General features: G+C 48.1%; 1 protein-coding gene and 1 long non-coding RNA gene across 2 annotated transcripts in view; both read right to left on the minus strand.

Annotated features, from left to right (window-relative positions):
- Window positions 1–214: 214 nt before the first annotated feature.
- On the minus strand, window positions 215–5,487 carry LOC148057649 (uncharacterized). The gene is made up of 3 exons (XR_015708460.1): window positions 4,689–5,487; window positions 1,821–2,114; window positions 215–1,537 (listed from the first exon to the last, which is right to left on the minus strand). It is a non-coding gene; the product is annotated as an uncharacterized LOC148057649 (long non-coding RNA).
- A 7,063-nt stretch (window positions 5,488–12,550) lies between these two features.
- RSU1 (Ras suppressor protein 1) overlaps window positions 12,551–14,581 on the minus strand; it is a 110,049-nt gene continuing 108,018 nt past the window's right edge. The window contains exon 9 of the mRNA XM_087775893.1: window positions 12,551–13,017. Coding sequence (XP_087632019.1) covers window positions 12,915–13,017 — 103 coding nt within the window. The 3' untranslated portion in view covers window positions 12,551–12,914. The remainder of the gene's footprint in view (window positions 13,018–14,581) is intronic.

Here is a 14,581-nt window from a genome sequence, read left to right on the forward strand (position 1 = left end):
GAAGTTATTTGAGCACGCTAGGCAGAAAATTCCTTTTTTAATCCAACATTGGCAAGTTTTTTTCCTGATACTATGGAGAAGCCAGATTATTTCTAGAGATGGTGCCTAGGTTTCTGTTTAGAGCCAAGTTTCTGAACTCAACGGGGGCAGATTTGCCCTGCAAGCTCAGGGTGGACGCACGCTTTCTGTTTAGGAGGGGAGAGCCTGAAACGGCGCTGCTCCACGCTGAACCCGGCTCAAAGATTCACCGTTGTCCAAGTCTTGTGGCCGGCTCCAAAGGGGAAAGAGGGGGAAGCAGAGACACCAAGACCTGCCCCACAGATGGCTGTCTGCTCACTGCTAGGGCTCAGCTGCAGAAGGAAAGCCTGCTCATTTACCAGTATAAAGAAGTTACTGGGACTTTCTTCTGGACCTGAGTGCTAACACTCCAGTGCTCAACAGCAGTGAGCACACAAAGAGTCTCCATATGCGATAAATCATAATGCATAATACGTTTGTCCATTTTTTCCCAAAATTTTATAGGCTGGTCAAGCAAAACTCTTGCTGCAGAGAATTAAGGAAATCCAGATCCAAACCATCCGTGTCTCAAATGCTCTAGTTGTGCTGCTCTGACCTCTGATCCTCGGTTTATGTGCTAATCTCTATGCCAGATCCACTCAATCAGAATTATTCATATTCTTTCTGAGCTGCACCCAGCCAGCATGGTCCACCTCGTTTACTGGGTGCACCCAAGCGGTGACCCTGAAATGTAACGGCGGGTCATAGCCGAGTTTGCTTACAAGGCATTTGCATTTTCTATAGCCCACCTGCGTGCGCAGAAGGGGAAGTCACTTCACAGGCTGCCTGACAGGGGAACTGTGACCGATGGACACAAGAATACGACGTGCTTACCAGAATACCAACCATCAGATTAAAGCATTTTGCACTACTCAGAAGCAGTTTAGCATACTTTGCTCAGAAGGAAAGTTCACGGGAACTCCACCAGCTTTTTGGTGAACCTGTCTTATTTGAAATTGTGAGGGACACGCTCTGTGAAATAAGGGCAGAGGATTCCCACTGTGGTGCCATTAACTCTTTTCAGACACCCACATAAGCGGCCTGGCTTTCAGAAACGTGGAAATACTGCTTTTTACCACAGACCCTGGGTACAGAGGAAATTTATTTCAAGGACCCCTCAGCCTTCGGTCCTTGCAGTGGGGTGAGTGGCGAGAGGTGGCAGCAGGCAGGGCTCCCACCGGTGCAGGCTGCATGGCTGTCCCCGCGCAGGGCACCGTGCTCCTTGTCCTGGTCGTGAAGGTTTATTCATCTTCATAATGTCTTGTAACTCCCACCCAGGTGCACCTTCCTTCGCCCACTCCGTTGAGAAGTTTGACCCTTCGCCCTCAGTTTCCCATGTCCTTTCTTTTCGGAGTGCTACCACTTGACTCCCAGCAGCCGGGCTGAAGACCAGCCCTTGCTCCAGGGCTCTCAGCAATGTGGTGAGCTTGCACGAGTACAGCCTCAAAGGCAGCTGAGCCTCCTCTGCTGGTTGGTAATGCTGAAACAGAAAATACTGACTGAAGGAAGGTTATTCCAAACACATGTGCCTTTCCTTCTCAATCACGCTTGAATTTTTTGAGCATCGGTGCTACAGAATACAAATAAAGCCCTCTATCCTGCTGGCATGGCCACCAGACAAGCTGGGAGGCAGGAGGGAAAAGGTAGGAAGCCCTGTCAGATAAAAAACTAAGGCATGAGACGGAGCAAACGTGCTTTGGGCTTCATTGGCAGTTTTGCACCTGAAACGGGTCTGAAGGCTGGTATCTGGGCAAGGGTCTTACATGGTGCCAGCAGTCACTCTTCGGCCTAAATTCTGGGTCAGCCTTGTTACCAGAGCAAGCTCCTGTACTGGCTGCTGATGGCTGCCTCCCTCTCTTTTAGTGTCACATCACGCTCAAGAAAATCGAGGTGCTGCAAGACCTTGGAGACAGGAGTCGTGATCCTTGTGGAAGTGTTTCAGAATTTGGGCCGAATTTTATTTGCCTTCCTGGTAGGAAACGTCTGCCATGGCACCTGTAACCAGGAGAGCAGGCCTCAGCGACAAATGACGTTTGTTTTCTTCTTTTTAAGGGTGACTAAAAGGAAAAAGACATTAAGTAAATACAAGGTGGAAAAATGGCTTATTTGAGAAATGTAATAGATGTGCGATTTTCTTAATAATCCCACAGAAACTGATTATCTCAGTTTACAATTAGTTTAAGGGAAGACTGAAAAAAATGACGAGGCCGCAGTCATAACCATCACTTTAGAGGGGGGATTGTTCATATTAGATGGAGCGGTGAATTACTAAACAGACTTCTTCATGTCTGCATTGCTGCAATTACTCCCAATTACTGTCACTCACTCTTGTAAGGGATTTCTTGCTGCTGTGTTTCCACTGGCAGCTTCCCTCCACGGGGATGGAGCTGCATGCAGCCGCCACTGACAGGCGGCGGGGCCATGGCCGCCGCCTCGGCCGCACCAGCCGGGCAGTGCTTCTCACATGCCGCCGGCCCCCCAGCTCGCTGCTGCGGCCCTGGGGTTGCTAGTTTTTGGAGCAGGGCTTAGCCGGGTCACCAGGCAGGCTTTACCCAGACAGGGATGCGTGAAGAGTGGTTGACTCGGTCTCCTCTCACCGCTCTCACCTGCTGCACCCAGCCTCTCCTTCGCAAGAGGCTTGCCCTCAGCCGAATTAGGTCTCTGCCCTTTTGCGGGGTTGGCCCATGCCGGCGGCCGGGTGGAGCGTAGGGAAGCAGCCCCTGGGCCGCCCCTCAGCCGCAGGAAAGCAGCGGGCAGCACCGAGGCATCTGTTACGCGTGCTCACACTTCACCCCGGCCAGAAATGGATTGCCTGCTCCAGGAAAGCCTTCGTGTTTGTGAGAAGGTGCCGGCTCTGTCGCAGCTCCCCCGGCTTGGGCTGGGCTCCCCTGGCGCGGTCTGCCAATCGCCTCTTCTTGTCACTGCTTTTTCCTCCCCTTCCCCTGTTGCTGGCTTGAGGAACTTCTATTAACCTGGCTGATTTCAAGACCGTCAAAACAATTGTTTTGAGACTTGTCCAATTACTCACCCTGTTATATCTTTCCCAGCATGGGAAAGGGGGGAAGGAGCAGTTGGAGGACTCAGACCAGCTTTCCTCGGTGATTGTTACAGCTCACCTCCCCGAAGACTCGAGCTCGCAGGGGCATGAAGCCTTGTATATCTTGCAATACGCCACGAATGGCTCCTACCGCCAAGTCCTCCTGCCTGCTGAGCCGAGCCCCGGCACCCACGCCCTGGCGATGGCAGCGGCCCTGGCCGCTCGCTGGCTCTTGCGGCTCTCCTGCCGCAGCGGAGGCGGCGCCCACTTGCAGATGCAGCCCCGTGCCTGGTGCCAGGGCGTCTGCAACCCCTCCCCACCTGCGGGTGCTGGGTGGCAACCTCCGGTGCGTGCCACTGACACCCCGGTGCTTGCATCACCTTGGCTAGGCAAGGCATTGCCGAAGCTAGAAGTAACGCACCACGTAATGGCAAATAATTACTGTGGAAATGCATTTTTTTTTCTTTTGTTTTCATCTGTATCTGATGTATCGTGACTGAAAACAGACTCATGTTTTTGGAAAGGAAACAAAACTCACTCCTCTCTTCATTTCTTGTCTTTTTCTTTGAAACCCCAGATCCTCATTCCCTGGACACCCTCCTTTGGTTGTGGGAAGATCTGGGCATTGATGGGACAGAAGCAGCTTGGCTCATCCTTCCCTCCCAGATTCAGACTTTTAACGAGAGCCTCTTATTAGTGACAATAAACCACCAAAACCCAAGCACTTTCCATTATTGTGGCATTTATTTGCACTTACGAATGTGCCTGCCCTAGTAAGGACTAAGAACTATGTGGCACTGATGTGATTTACCTAGACGTTCCTGCCGGTCCTGAAGACCTAGGAGCGGCACCTTCCTGCTGGTGAAATTGATTTCTTCCATGCATTTATTGAAGGCAGGCGATACTGTCCCCTGCCAGCAAAACCACTGCTCAAACCGGGTGGTCTCATGTTAACCTCATGAACGTTAGCTCAAAAAGTATGAAATCCCATTGGATCCAGGCATCGTCTGCCTCTCAGTGCCTGGATGCTCCTGGAGACTGAAATCAAACCTCTTGTAAACCCTGGCAGGGCGCTGAGCCCGACCAGCCCCCAGGGCCTGTGTGCACGGAGTGCAGTCCTCCTGCCCTCGGGACTGAGCACCCGCTCTTGCCAGCGCCATTTACTGGGGCACTTCCCCTGTGACTTGCGGTTTTCAGCTCTGATTTGCATCGCTGAAGTCCCAGACGGAGCACCAAGGCTCGGCTCTGGCCCTGGCTCGGGCCCATCTGTCCCGACTGGCTCGATGTGGGGGGTGGCTGAGGGGCAACACAGCATGGGGACACCCCTCCAAAACCCACGGGCACGCAGCGCCGACCATCACCGCGTGGCAGAGAAGAGTTCTTGCCCCCACCTGCACTTTGGGGAGGAGCTGGGCTCAATGCTGCTCACCTCCTGGTGTACGTTTTTGCAGGATTTGTCTTCTACCTTTCATTTCCCAAGAGGGCTTGTGAGCTTCACGAGCACCCGATGAATCTCTGTGTCCTTCTCCTCCCTCCAATCCCCACTCCAAACCAATCCTTTCTCCCTCGACCCATCACGCCAAAAAGTCCTTACCACCCGATAAGCTTTTCCCTGCCACCTGCAGTGTCATCCCACTCTTGCTTTCCTCAGGGTCCCTTGGTCACCCTTCTGCCTTGCAAGCTCCCAGGCTGTTGCGTGGAAAGATGGGAGAGCCAGGCTGGGATTTTCGGAGGCTCTCGGTTTCCAGCGACACCTCATAGGTATTCAGGCTGCCTTCCTCCTTGCTGACGAGCCTCGTCTACAGAGTTTTCCTGCATAAAAAACTGCACATGTCAGAGAGGAAAGACAAATGACGATAGCAATAATGTGGAAGAACATCCTCTGAACATCTGAGAGGGCTGAATTCATGAACCACTTTTATCAAGGCGTCCAAGAGGCACTTAAATATTAGCTGCTGCTTATAAATAATATTGGTATGTTAAATACACACATATTTTCACAGTTTTATAAAGCGAGTGATCTCTGTTTGCTTTCAACTGGAAATCATAAAGTAAAAATCAATGAGCTTATATCAAGCTTGTATTATAGTCCTTGAAGAGTCAACTGACTCTATAAAAATGACTGTTTTCTAACGAAGATATCATTAATTGGATTGAGTTGGCAAAGTTTAAGTGCCTTGTCATATTTTGAATGCTATGCAGTGCTAGAGCTTATTGATTTTATAGAACAGCCTGTAGATAAATGTAATGATTAATTTCATTGGGTTTACAAGAACAGAAAACTTCTATGCAGAACTGGATGCACATTTTTATTTTTATTTTTATTTTTATTTTTATTTTTATTTTTATTTTTATTTTTATTTTTATTTTTTATAACCACCTGTACCTCACAGGACTGTGGGTCTAGCTGTGAAGCTATGCCAGGCGGCCTGGCCTTCCCTGGTGCCTTATTCAGTCAAAAGAAATTCCATTTTCCTCCCAAACCCATGTTTCCCCCCCCCCTTTCATTTCAAGGGCTGTGGAGAAATTATTTTTCAATCTTTATTTCTGGGGCGGGGTGGGGTGGGTGTTTCTGTTTTCTTGCTGAAAAATGGAATGGTTGTTAAGTTTTGTCCCATGTTTCTCTGTTTGCGAAGCTGTCAGTGGCAGGTCCGTAACCCAGGCCCAGCTCATTTCTAGGTCAGCGCTTACCTCGGGGATGCAGAAGTTGGCTTCTGGACGCGGAGGAGCACCGCTGCCAGGGCCTGCCCTCACGGGCTTCCCCGTGCCCCCAACTCCAGCCCGAGGGGTCAGCCAGGCCAGCTGCGGGGGGTCTGGCTGCCCCCCAAATGGGGCAAACCAGGGCTGCCATCCTCTTCGCACGCATCGCAACGGGGCTCTGCTTGCTGCGCAGCCCAGGAGCTGTTTATTCCGAGACTTCGGGGCTATTTTTAGCCCTTGCTATGGCACTTTGTGCTGCATGGCTGCCTCTGAATTATTTGGTTTCTTAATTGGAGGAGTTGATGTAAAAGCAAAGTGAGGGGAAAGGAAATACCAGCGGCCTCCCTGGGGACACCCTGCCAAGCCTGGGGGTGACAGTCGCACTTACTGTGAACTGCCTCGGCATGGTTTTGTACCAGAAACACGAGGAATTAAAAGGATTTCAGGCCTTAATATTTGTTCAGGGCTGGTGTTTCCTTCCTCGCTGTTCTAATTGTATTATTGCACCCACTGCTGGCAAAGGCAGAAAACTGCATTTCTCAATGCTGCTGGTCATTCTTCCGATTTGCACAAGCAGCTGAGAGCTTCTGACAATTAAGCTCCAAGCCTATACATTATCGGCAGGGTACCTGAATTTAAATCAAAGTTTTGATTTTTATGTTTGCCCTCAGAATGGATTAGTATTGAATTCCTGATCTACAAGGTGTTTAATGCATCTCTGGATATCACCGGGCGAGCAGAAATCTTTGAGTACCTTAAGTCGACCAGAAAGCGAGACAGGAAAGTCACTTTGGACGGTCTGGATGGTAGCTGCTAAAATCATATCCCAGTAAGCACCCGTGTACCTCATTCCTCTGAATCAGCGCTCTCTTCTGCTCCAAACACAGATGCTCATTTCTGTGTGATCTTGGCAAATCACGTATGCCAGGAGCGTTTGAGTAGCTACCTAAAATAAAGTATCTGGATCGATATGAGAACAAATAAGAGGTGACTGAAGGTGCTCAAACCAGGCCACCAACAGTATGGTTTCTAAAACGAAGCCCTCCGAGGGGGCAGTTGACAAGATCACCAGTTGTCTGTGCCACTGCTGTGATGTTACATCCTAAACCACGTGGCTGGAGGGAAAATAACACCCAGTATTAAGCTAAAATCCACTCTGCCATTGCGAGCCTGAGCCACCGCCATCCCAGCACACATCCTGGCCTTCGTGGCGTTGCCCTTCCTCCAGCAGTGCCCTGGGTCACAGGGCTGAGCCTCAGACGAGCCCTTTGGCTCTGCTCCCCTCTGGCTGCTCCCCAGCGAGGCGCTGCCATGCCCAGCCCCACGGGTGGTTCCTAGGAGCGACTTCTGCCCTGGCGCTTTGGTCCTGGGGCACGCTGCTGACCGAGCCCAGGGTGGCCCCAGCGGGTGCAGGGTTGGCTCGTGAGGATGACGGGGCAATTGCCAGGGTGGGAGGCGGCCCCACTTCTCAGGCTCTGCCTGGCAATAGCTCCGTGCTGCTGGGAAACCCGCTGCCACCAGCCTGCGATTTCCATTCCAGCAAAGCAAAGATTAGCCAAACCAAGAGAAGCACAGCATTGCCCAGGCTCAGGCAGAGGGCAAGCCTTTCCCCAGGGGCCTGTAGGACGCCAGCCCTTGCAGAGGGCACCCCATTAAAACAATTAATGAAACTGGGGGTACTCTGTCCAGTGCTTGCATGCCGCCATGCACAGGCATGAATCGCTCCAGGCTGGAGGGGACAGCTCAGCGCCAGGCTCATCCCCCTGCTAGCACCCGGCCAGCCATGGCCACACTCCCCACTCCTTCTCGTGCTGGCATCTGCCCCGGCACCAGGTCATTTGAAACATTATCTTGAATAACCGGGATGTCAGGAAAATTGTGAAGCTACGCTCGGCCAGGGGCTTATCACCGCTTGGCTGGGCACCAGCTGTGCACTCAGGGCTGCCCGCAGCACAGCAGTGGGGCAGAGCGGGCAGAGAGGCTCCTGCCAGCCGCAAGGGAGCCGAGGCAAGGAGTGAGTGCCCTGGCAAAGCTGCCATCCCCGCTGCTTTGCCCTCGATTGCACCTCGTCCCTAAAGCTGCCTCCGAACATGTCTATCAAGCTGCAGGGGTGAGTACCACGGCTGGCACTCGTGTGATTCCCATGCTCCTTGATCTAAAAATACGGTTAAAATTTTGCTCTTGAGATATATTGTCAAATGTCAGTTTTAGGGGCTTTTTCATGATAGGGAAACAGTTCTTGGCAAGCTGTAAGTCAGTTCCTGCTCCAAGGGGGACGAGGAGCACAGCGCCTGCATGCAGCACTCGCAGGTGAGCTGGGAGGCGGGAGCTCAGCTGTGCCAAAGGCAGCGGCTTCAGTGGCAGCGCTGGATGGAAACCAACCACAGGTATTTATAAATCACTGTGCTTTACAGGCAAATTACTTCTCCTTAGATCAGAGGAAACAAAGTACCCAGGAGGGGAAGAAAATCTAACTTTTGGGAGGTTATCATGCTTTCGTCCCAGAACATCTGCCAGCCCCGGTGTCAGCGCAAGGCAACAAACACATGGCACGAATCCGGGAGTATAAAAGATGTGTCATTGCAAGAAGGAGTAGGAGGAAAATAAAGCAAGTTGACAGCTCACATCCTGTGCCATAATCCTAGAAATTGTTAATATTTACAAAATTAACAACTAATATAACGGATGACAATCTCACTCCTCCTGGTTGTCATGAGGATATTAACAGTTACCACCCGCTCCAAACTGGAAATATTACCCGTCTCCGGAGCTCCTGCTGCTCAGCACGCGTGGGGACGGCACAGACTCGCCCTCCCAGCTTTCATACCAGCACCAAGCCGCGAGCCAGCGCGGAGCACCCAAGCATTGCTGGCTCTGGAAATGTCTCCTGACCTCACTCTGCTCCCTGGGAGGGAGCAGGGGGTCTGGCAGAGCAGGAGGAAGGTTTCTCCCTCTCCCCGGCTCCTCCAGGAGCCCAGCACCTGGCCCTGCGCATGGCAGCGTGGTGGGGAGAGCCCAGAGGGGGAGGATGGGGAGGACACGGGGTGCTGGAGGGAGGACAGGCGAGGGCCATACTGGCTCGGATCATACCTCCGAACAAGCTGCCATTTCAGGAGAAATGCCCATGCTGCTGGTGTGATTTGCCAGCTGTAAGGCTGGCAGCTAATTGATGAACAGATGCTACAGTGTCATTTCCTTAATAGGAAAGACCTGGCTAAAACCAAAATAAAGATGCTTGAATACCAGTGACTCCATGGGAAACATATTTCCAGACTAACAATCATAAAAAGGTGAAACTTTAGAATCACAATTTTGTTGCCCACATCTTTTTTAAATAAGAAAGAGAATAACAGCAGTGCCCAAGTTCTCAGAGCTGAGATATTTTTGCTTGTTTCTTTTTTTTTAAACTGTTATCTCTCCCTCAGGAGTACTGTTGGAGGCAATACAGGGTTAACAGACACTGTAAGTACAAGAAAACCATGGATGGTGCCTGCACGTGTGGGATTTCTGGCTTCACTGTGCCCTATCTTTAGCAAGAAGCATTAATTCCCCAGGCCACTCTTTGCACAGGCACAGCATACCGGTCTCACGGTAATTTAGAAAAGTTTTCTTCGTCAGGATGCATTGTGTGCAAAAAATCGCCAAACTCTTTCCAGTTCACCATATGCAAAATAAAAACAGAGAATTACCTGCATCGTTGTTTTCAAAGAGCTCCCAGATGCTGGAAAGCTTAGAAAGCAAATTTCTTTCTCACAGGAATCATTTTCTCCCCTTGAAGTGGCATGTTGTTGGCTGTATGAGAGGTTGACCCAAAGAGGCAACCTGAACGAGTGCCCATGAAAGAACGGATGGCAAAAAAGTCCTTTTCAAGGCACCTTGAGATCAGGGATCTCATTGTCAACCAGGCCAGCGCAGCAACATTGACCAGAGGAGCAAAGAGCTGCCTTCACAGAGCTCTGTGCTCCAGGTGGCACAACACGATTGCTCACCTCGGGGCAGCACCCAAGGGCTCACTGGAAGGGGCCTCAGTTTGATGGATCCTCTGGAGAAATGACCATGGGGACCATCAGAGGGACTATCACGAGCCGCGATGCTCATTAACTGCTTCACCGTAGTAGGACACAGCAGTTCCTTTCCTTGAAGTACAGTGGGGAAATAAATGTGACCCAGTAAAATGAAATGAGTTGTTTTTAAATATTAAAAAAGTGATGACTCTAGAGGACAGATACATAAAATCATCAAACTCACATTAAAACTGTTGTGTAGTTTGCTTTAAGAAGCTGGTACCTTTTTAAAAACACTAAAACATTAGCATGTTACCTCCCAGATGGTTTGCTTTTCTTCCCCATGTCTTTTATTCTGCCCTGAGCCTCTGAAGAGCACTCCTTTTCCTCCCATTTTGTTTTCTGTTTGTAAAGCTTTATACATTTCAGTTTTTCATCGTCTTCTCAGATCATTATCTTATTTTTTCATCTTTCTTTTCAAGAAACTTCTTTTTTCCCCATCCGCCACCATCTTCAGTATAATACTTCTCCCTTTAGGATTTCTTTTATCCTTCTCATCTTTACGCCTTTCACTTATTCTTCCCCAGACCCTTCATTCTTGCTTTTGCTTGTCAAAACTGTGTTTCTTCCTCCTTCATGGGGGAAGAAGTGGGAAGGCTGGGTGGATTTTTTTGCTATGAACACCCAGGAATGCTCCAATCAATACTTCGAAACCCTGCAGAGGAGAGCTTGCTCGAGTCTTTCAACACTTTCAAAATTTGCAACAGCAGTTAATGGAAATCTGACTAATGCTTGAAAATCAGCTTATTTTAAAGCTGTGCTGTAGCTTCCCACCAATAACATTATCAGGCCTTCCCCAACAAGCTTTTATTTTTACATTAGAGACTCTACTCCATGCTTTGAAACCCTTGTAGCCCTGTAGCAACTTCTCTCTTTCGAAACCCCCAGACACGGAGCAGGTGACGGACGCAGGCGCAGACACCACCCGGATGCCTTTAGCTCTGGCTGGATTTCTGTTCAAATCAAAGGAGAGCCATATTGCTCCCCCGCTCACAGAAAACCATGTCCAGGTGTAGCCAGGGAGATTTCAGAAAAGCGGCGAATCCAGTTTAGCTGGAAGTGAGCGTACGTAAAACATCTTCAAGGCTGTAAGTAGGGCTCTAGCCGTGGCTGCAGGCACCTGTCAGGAAAGCAGTGGCTCAGCCCTGTGGGCACTGCCACCCCCGAGGGCTGGGGGAGCATTCAGTGCCAGGGAAGGATACTGGGGAAGGATCTAGACCCCTTTCCGATAAGGTGCCTTTGCTATTTATTTTGTTCCAAAAGGAATTTGCAATAGCAGTTCGGGGATCTTCTGACATTTCACTGCCATTTCTTCAGGGCTTTTTGTAGCATGATGATTACTGTCATTAGGTACCCTCACGTGTTAATGCCTACGCTGGATTTAATTGTGTGCATTCCAGCTGGGGGCCAGTTCTTGCTGTGAACTCTTAACGTTCACCCAACCTAGCGCCTCCATGGGCCTGTTTTGGTTGGACCTGTTCCCCTAGACAGATCACTTAAGAGGTCCGGAAAATCCTCTGCAGAGCTTGCAACAGATAGAATTGACTGTTCCTGACAAGTCTACCATTTTTACTGTTTTCCATCTGCCTACCAAGACTGCCTCATTCTTCTGAAGTACCAAAGACCACTTAAAATGTGTCTAAAGCTTGATGCCAACTTCCTAGCCCTGCTTGCCAATTCAAAAAATCTGTTGCAAAATATATGTCAATACATCTATTCCCAGACTAAGGCAACCATGTATTACTTAAATGCTGGGGTAATCCTAAATGCGATCGAGAGGCTGGTCCTGGTAACAGAGTCTTCAGATACAAAATGGCTTTTGTAGAAAGTATCGTTTCTAGCATGAGATATTTAAAACCTTTTCTTCTCTCATTGAACACAACGGGCCTGTTTGGCAGTCTGGGCATGTTTCCTGGCTTGCTGTCCGGATGGCAGCTGAAACTCGGCAATGGGTTGCTCGGGTATGAAATTCATGAAATGAATTCATGAAGGGCAGGAAGGTCCTGACACGAGCGATCTAGGTATGAGTATCTGTTCGTGCTCCTTCAGTTACCTGGTTAGCTTTTGCTCTGCTAAGGCTAAAATTGTTTGGAAATCACTGTCTGTAGATTTTAGGTTTTTATTCCCCACTGGTAAGACCCGAAGCTATTTGAGATGTTAAACAATTTGCGGCTTCTGAGCTTGGTTGTGGTGCCGGCTTTGTACAGATAAATATAGAACCTGTGGCATTTTCAAAAGCCATTTGGAACAGCTCTTCAATACAAGCACTTTCAGCAGAGATTAAATACATTATTTGGGTTTTCTGCCTAAAAAAAAAAAAAGATCACTTAAAAAATTGGCAGAAATACCATTTTCTTCAAATGAGAAAGTTCTCTTTCCCCAAATTGAGGCTGGCAATTGGCAGCTCTTTACAAAGACATTTTTTCTTCTTTCCTCTCTCCCTTCCCCTACTCCTTGATTTCAAAATAACCTTCAAGGCAAAAAAGCAGGACATAGCAATGTAAAAAAAAAATAGAAACTGATTAAAATTTTTCACTCCTTGAACAGAATGCTTTACATTTTAACTAACTTGTATCAGATAAAATGCTATCACATTCCTACACAAGAAATTAACACATCGCAGAAAACTGGACACATGCGTTCCTCAAGGAATTTACTATTCAGAACTCCTACTGAAGAAACTGAAACACAATACAAATAAAGACGTTTATTAAAATCACTTGGAATATTATATGAAATTTAGTATCGTATAATATAGGTGCAAAACCCCTGATATTAAGAGATCGTGATACATGTGAAGAGAGGACATTAATATACATATAAATAGAAAATGTGTTTGACAGTGATATATTAAATGGCTACATAAATGTGACCATAATTAGGAGAATATGTAATTTTGTATTCCTTAAGCAGTATCTTCTAAAGCAGTATACATAGTAAATTGCTTTTACCTCTAGTGTCTGCTTTCTTTTGGGTAACAGGAGATGCGTAGGAATATTATAGGCACATGCAAAAGCAATGTAAAAGATATAAAAACAGAGGCAGAAGCCAGGGACTTATTTGTTCTTGGCTGCCAGAGGCTTACGGCTGATCTTCTTTGACTTGTCATTGTTCTTCTTTGGAGGTTCAGGATTCGCCTGCATGTGTCTGCCATAAAGACTGTAAGGAAATGAGACAAAGAATATTTGTGATACAACCATTAAACACAGGCTTTCACTCTGCAGCATGTTAAGCAATGCATCTAGTTACTAGAAATAAAAAAAGGAAGGTCATTATACTTATTTTGTCTCAACACGCTGAATTTTCTATTAGATCTCATGCTGCAGTCCGTAATATTAGGTTTTTCGTGACTTACCAGGAGAGTAAGATTGGGAAGAGCAGGCCTTTGGAGCAGTGAAGGAGCAATGAATTTTGCCTTCAGAAACCAGCAACCTTTATTCTGCAGTTATGGGATTAAGGCTTAGAAGGCTGCAAGGATGTGTATTCAAGTCGACAATGACAAAAATTGGGTTGAACTGGAGAGATAGAGTGCCCACTTAGAGCAAAGTGAGCATCATCCCTAAGCAGAAAACCCAAGGGCTTGATAATGTGACAGAGAGCAATGGTGTCACAGCCGCCTTTGCTGCTCACACATGATTGATAGTACTGGGACAGCTACCAACACATCAATGCCACATTAGGAAGTACCACTGATTAAATGTTGACAAAGTATCCTACAATTAAGATGGCTAGCATTCACAGCGAAGCTAAATAGACTACATGGCTGAGAGGATCTTGCTAAATATCACATAGTAATTAATAGATAATTTATGAGTAATCCTGATCAAACTAAATTAAAAACCTACCCAAAATAAACACAGCTCAAACTTAACTTCCCTTATTGACATAAAGTGGTTTTTGAAGACGTGCTTTGCAGGGGTGTCAGTGTACCTAGCAGGGAACAGAGACGAGCTTTATTTCTGGTCATTCACTGTATAAACACCAGCAATGTTGACACCAATACTGAAATCCCTCTGAAAGGTGTCCCCCTGCTAATACTTGAGCCCAATGCTGGTGAGTGTCCGCCCCAATCCCATACTAGGCTGTTGCAGTCAAGTTGGACACTAACTTCTACCATTTGAGAGGAATTCTGCTACTGAAGAAGATAACGGCACCAGTTCCCACAACAGCCTTTTAAGCCTGTCAGTGCTTAAGAGGCATTTGGGCAATGCCCTTAATACCGTGCTTTAACTTGGTCAGCCCTGAATTGGTCAGGCAGTTGGACTAGATGGTCGTTGCAGGTCCCTTCCAACTGAAATATTCCACTCCACTCCACTCCACTCCACTCCACTCCACTCCATTCCACGACAGGAGATTAAAAGCCACCACCTGCTCTGAGCTTTATTTTGCTGTATCTGGAAGATAGTTCAACCCTGGGGTGCCTGGACTGCAGAATGGGATTAGAGCTTCTCGCAGGGTGGGGTGGAGAGGCAGTGCTCGCTTTCACCTCCTCAGCAGCTGCATTTTACATCATGCTGCTAAATGGGTTGCTGTCAAGGTGCGCTGTACCCAAAACAGCCTTGCTCAAGGAAAATACAACTGTAAACTACGGCATTACTTCACCTTACTGAAATTTTATGTGTGCCATCACCTACTGCCAACAAGGGATCAGATGCCATTTCCTGATGAACAGAGAGAGCCCTGACCCTCTGTGATAACTGCATGCTTACTATTAACTACAATA

This window comes from Nipponia nippon, unplaced genomic scaffold (genome assembly GCF_047370975.1).
Source record: "Nipponia nippon isolate SJK-2023a ecotype South Korea unplaced genomic scaffold, ASM4737097v1 scaffold_1, whole genome shotgun sequence".
Classification (NCBI taxonomy): domain Eukaryota; kingdom Metazoa; phylum Chordata; class Aves; order Pelecaniformes; family Threskiornithidae; genus Nipponia; species Nipponia nippon.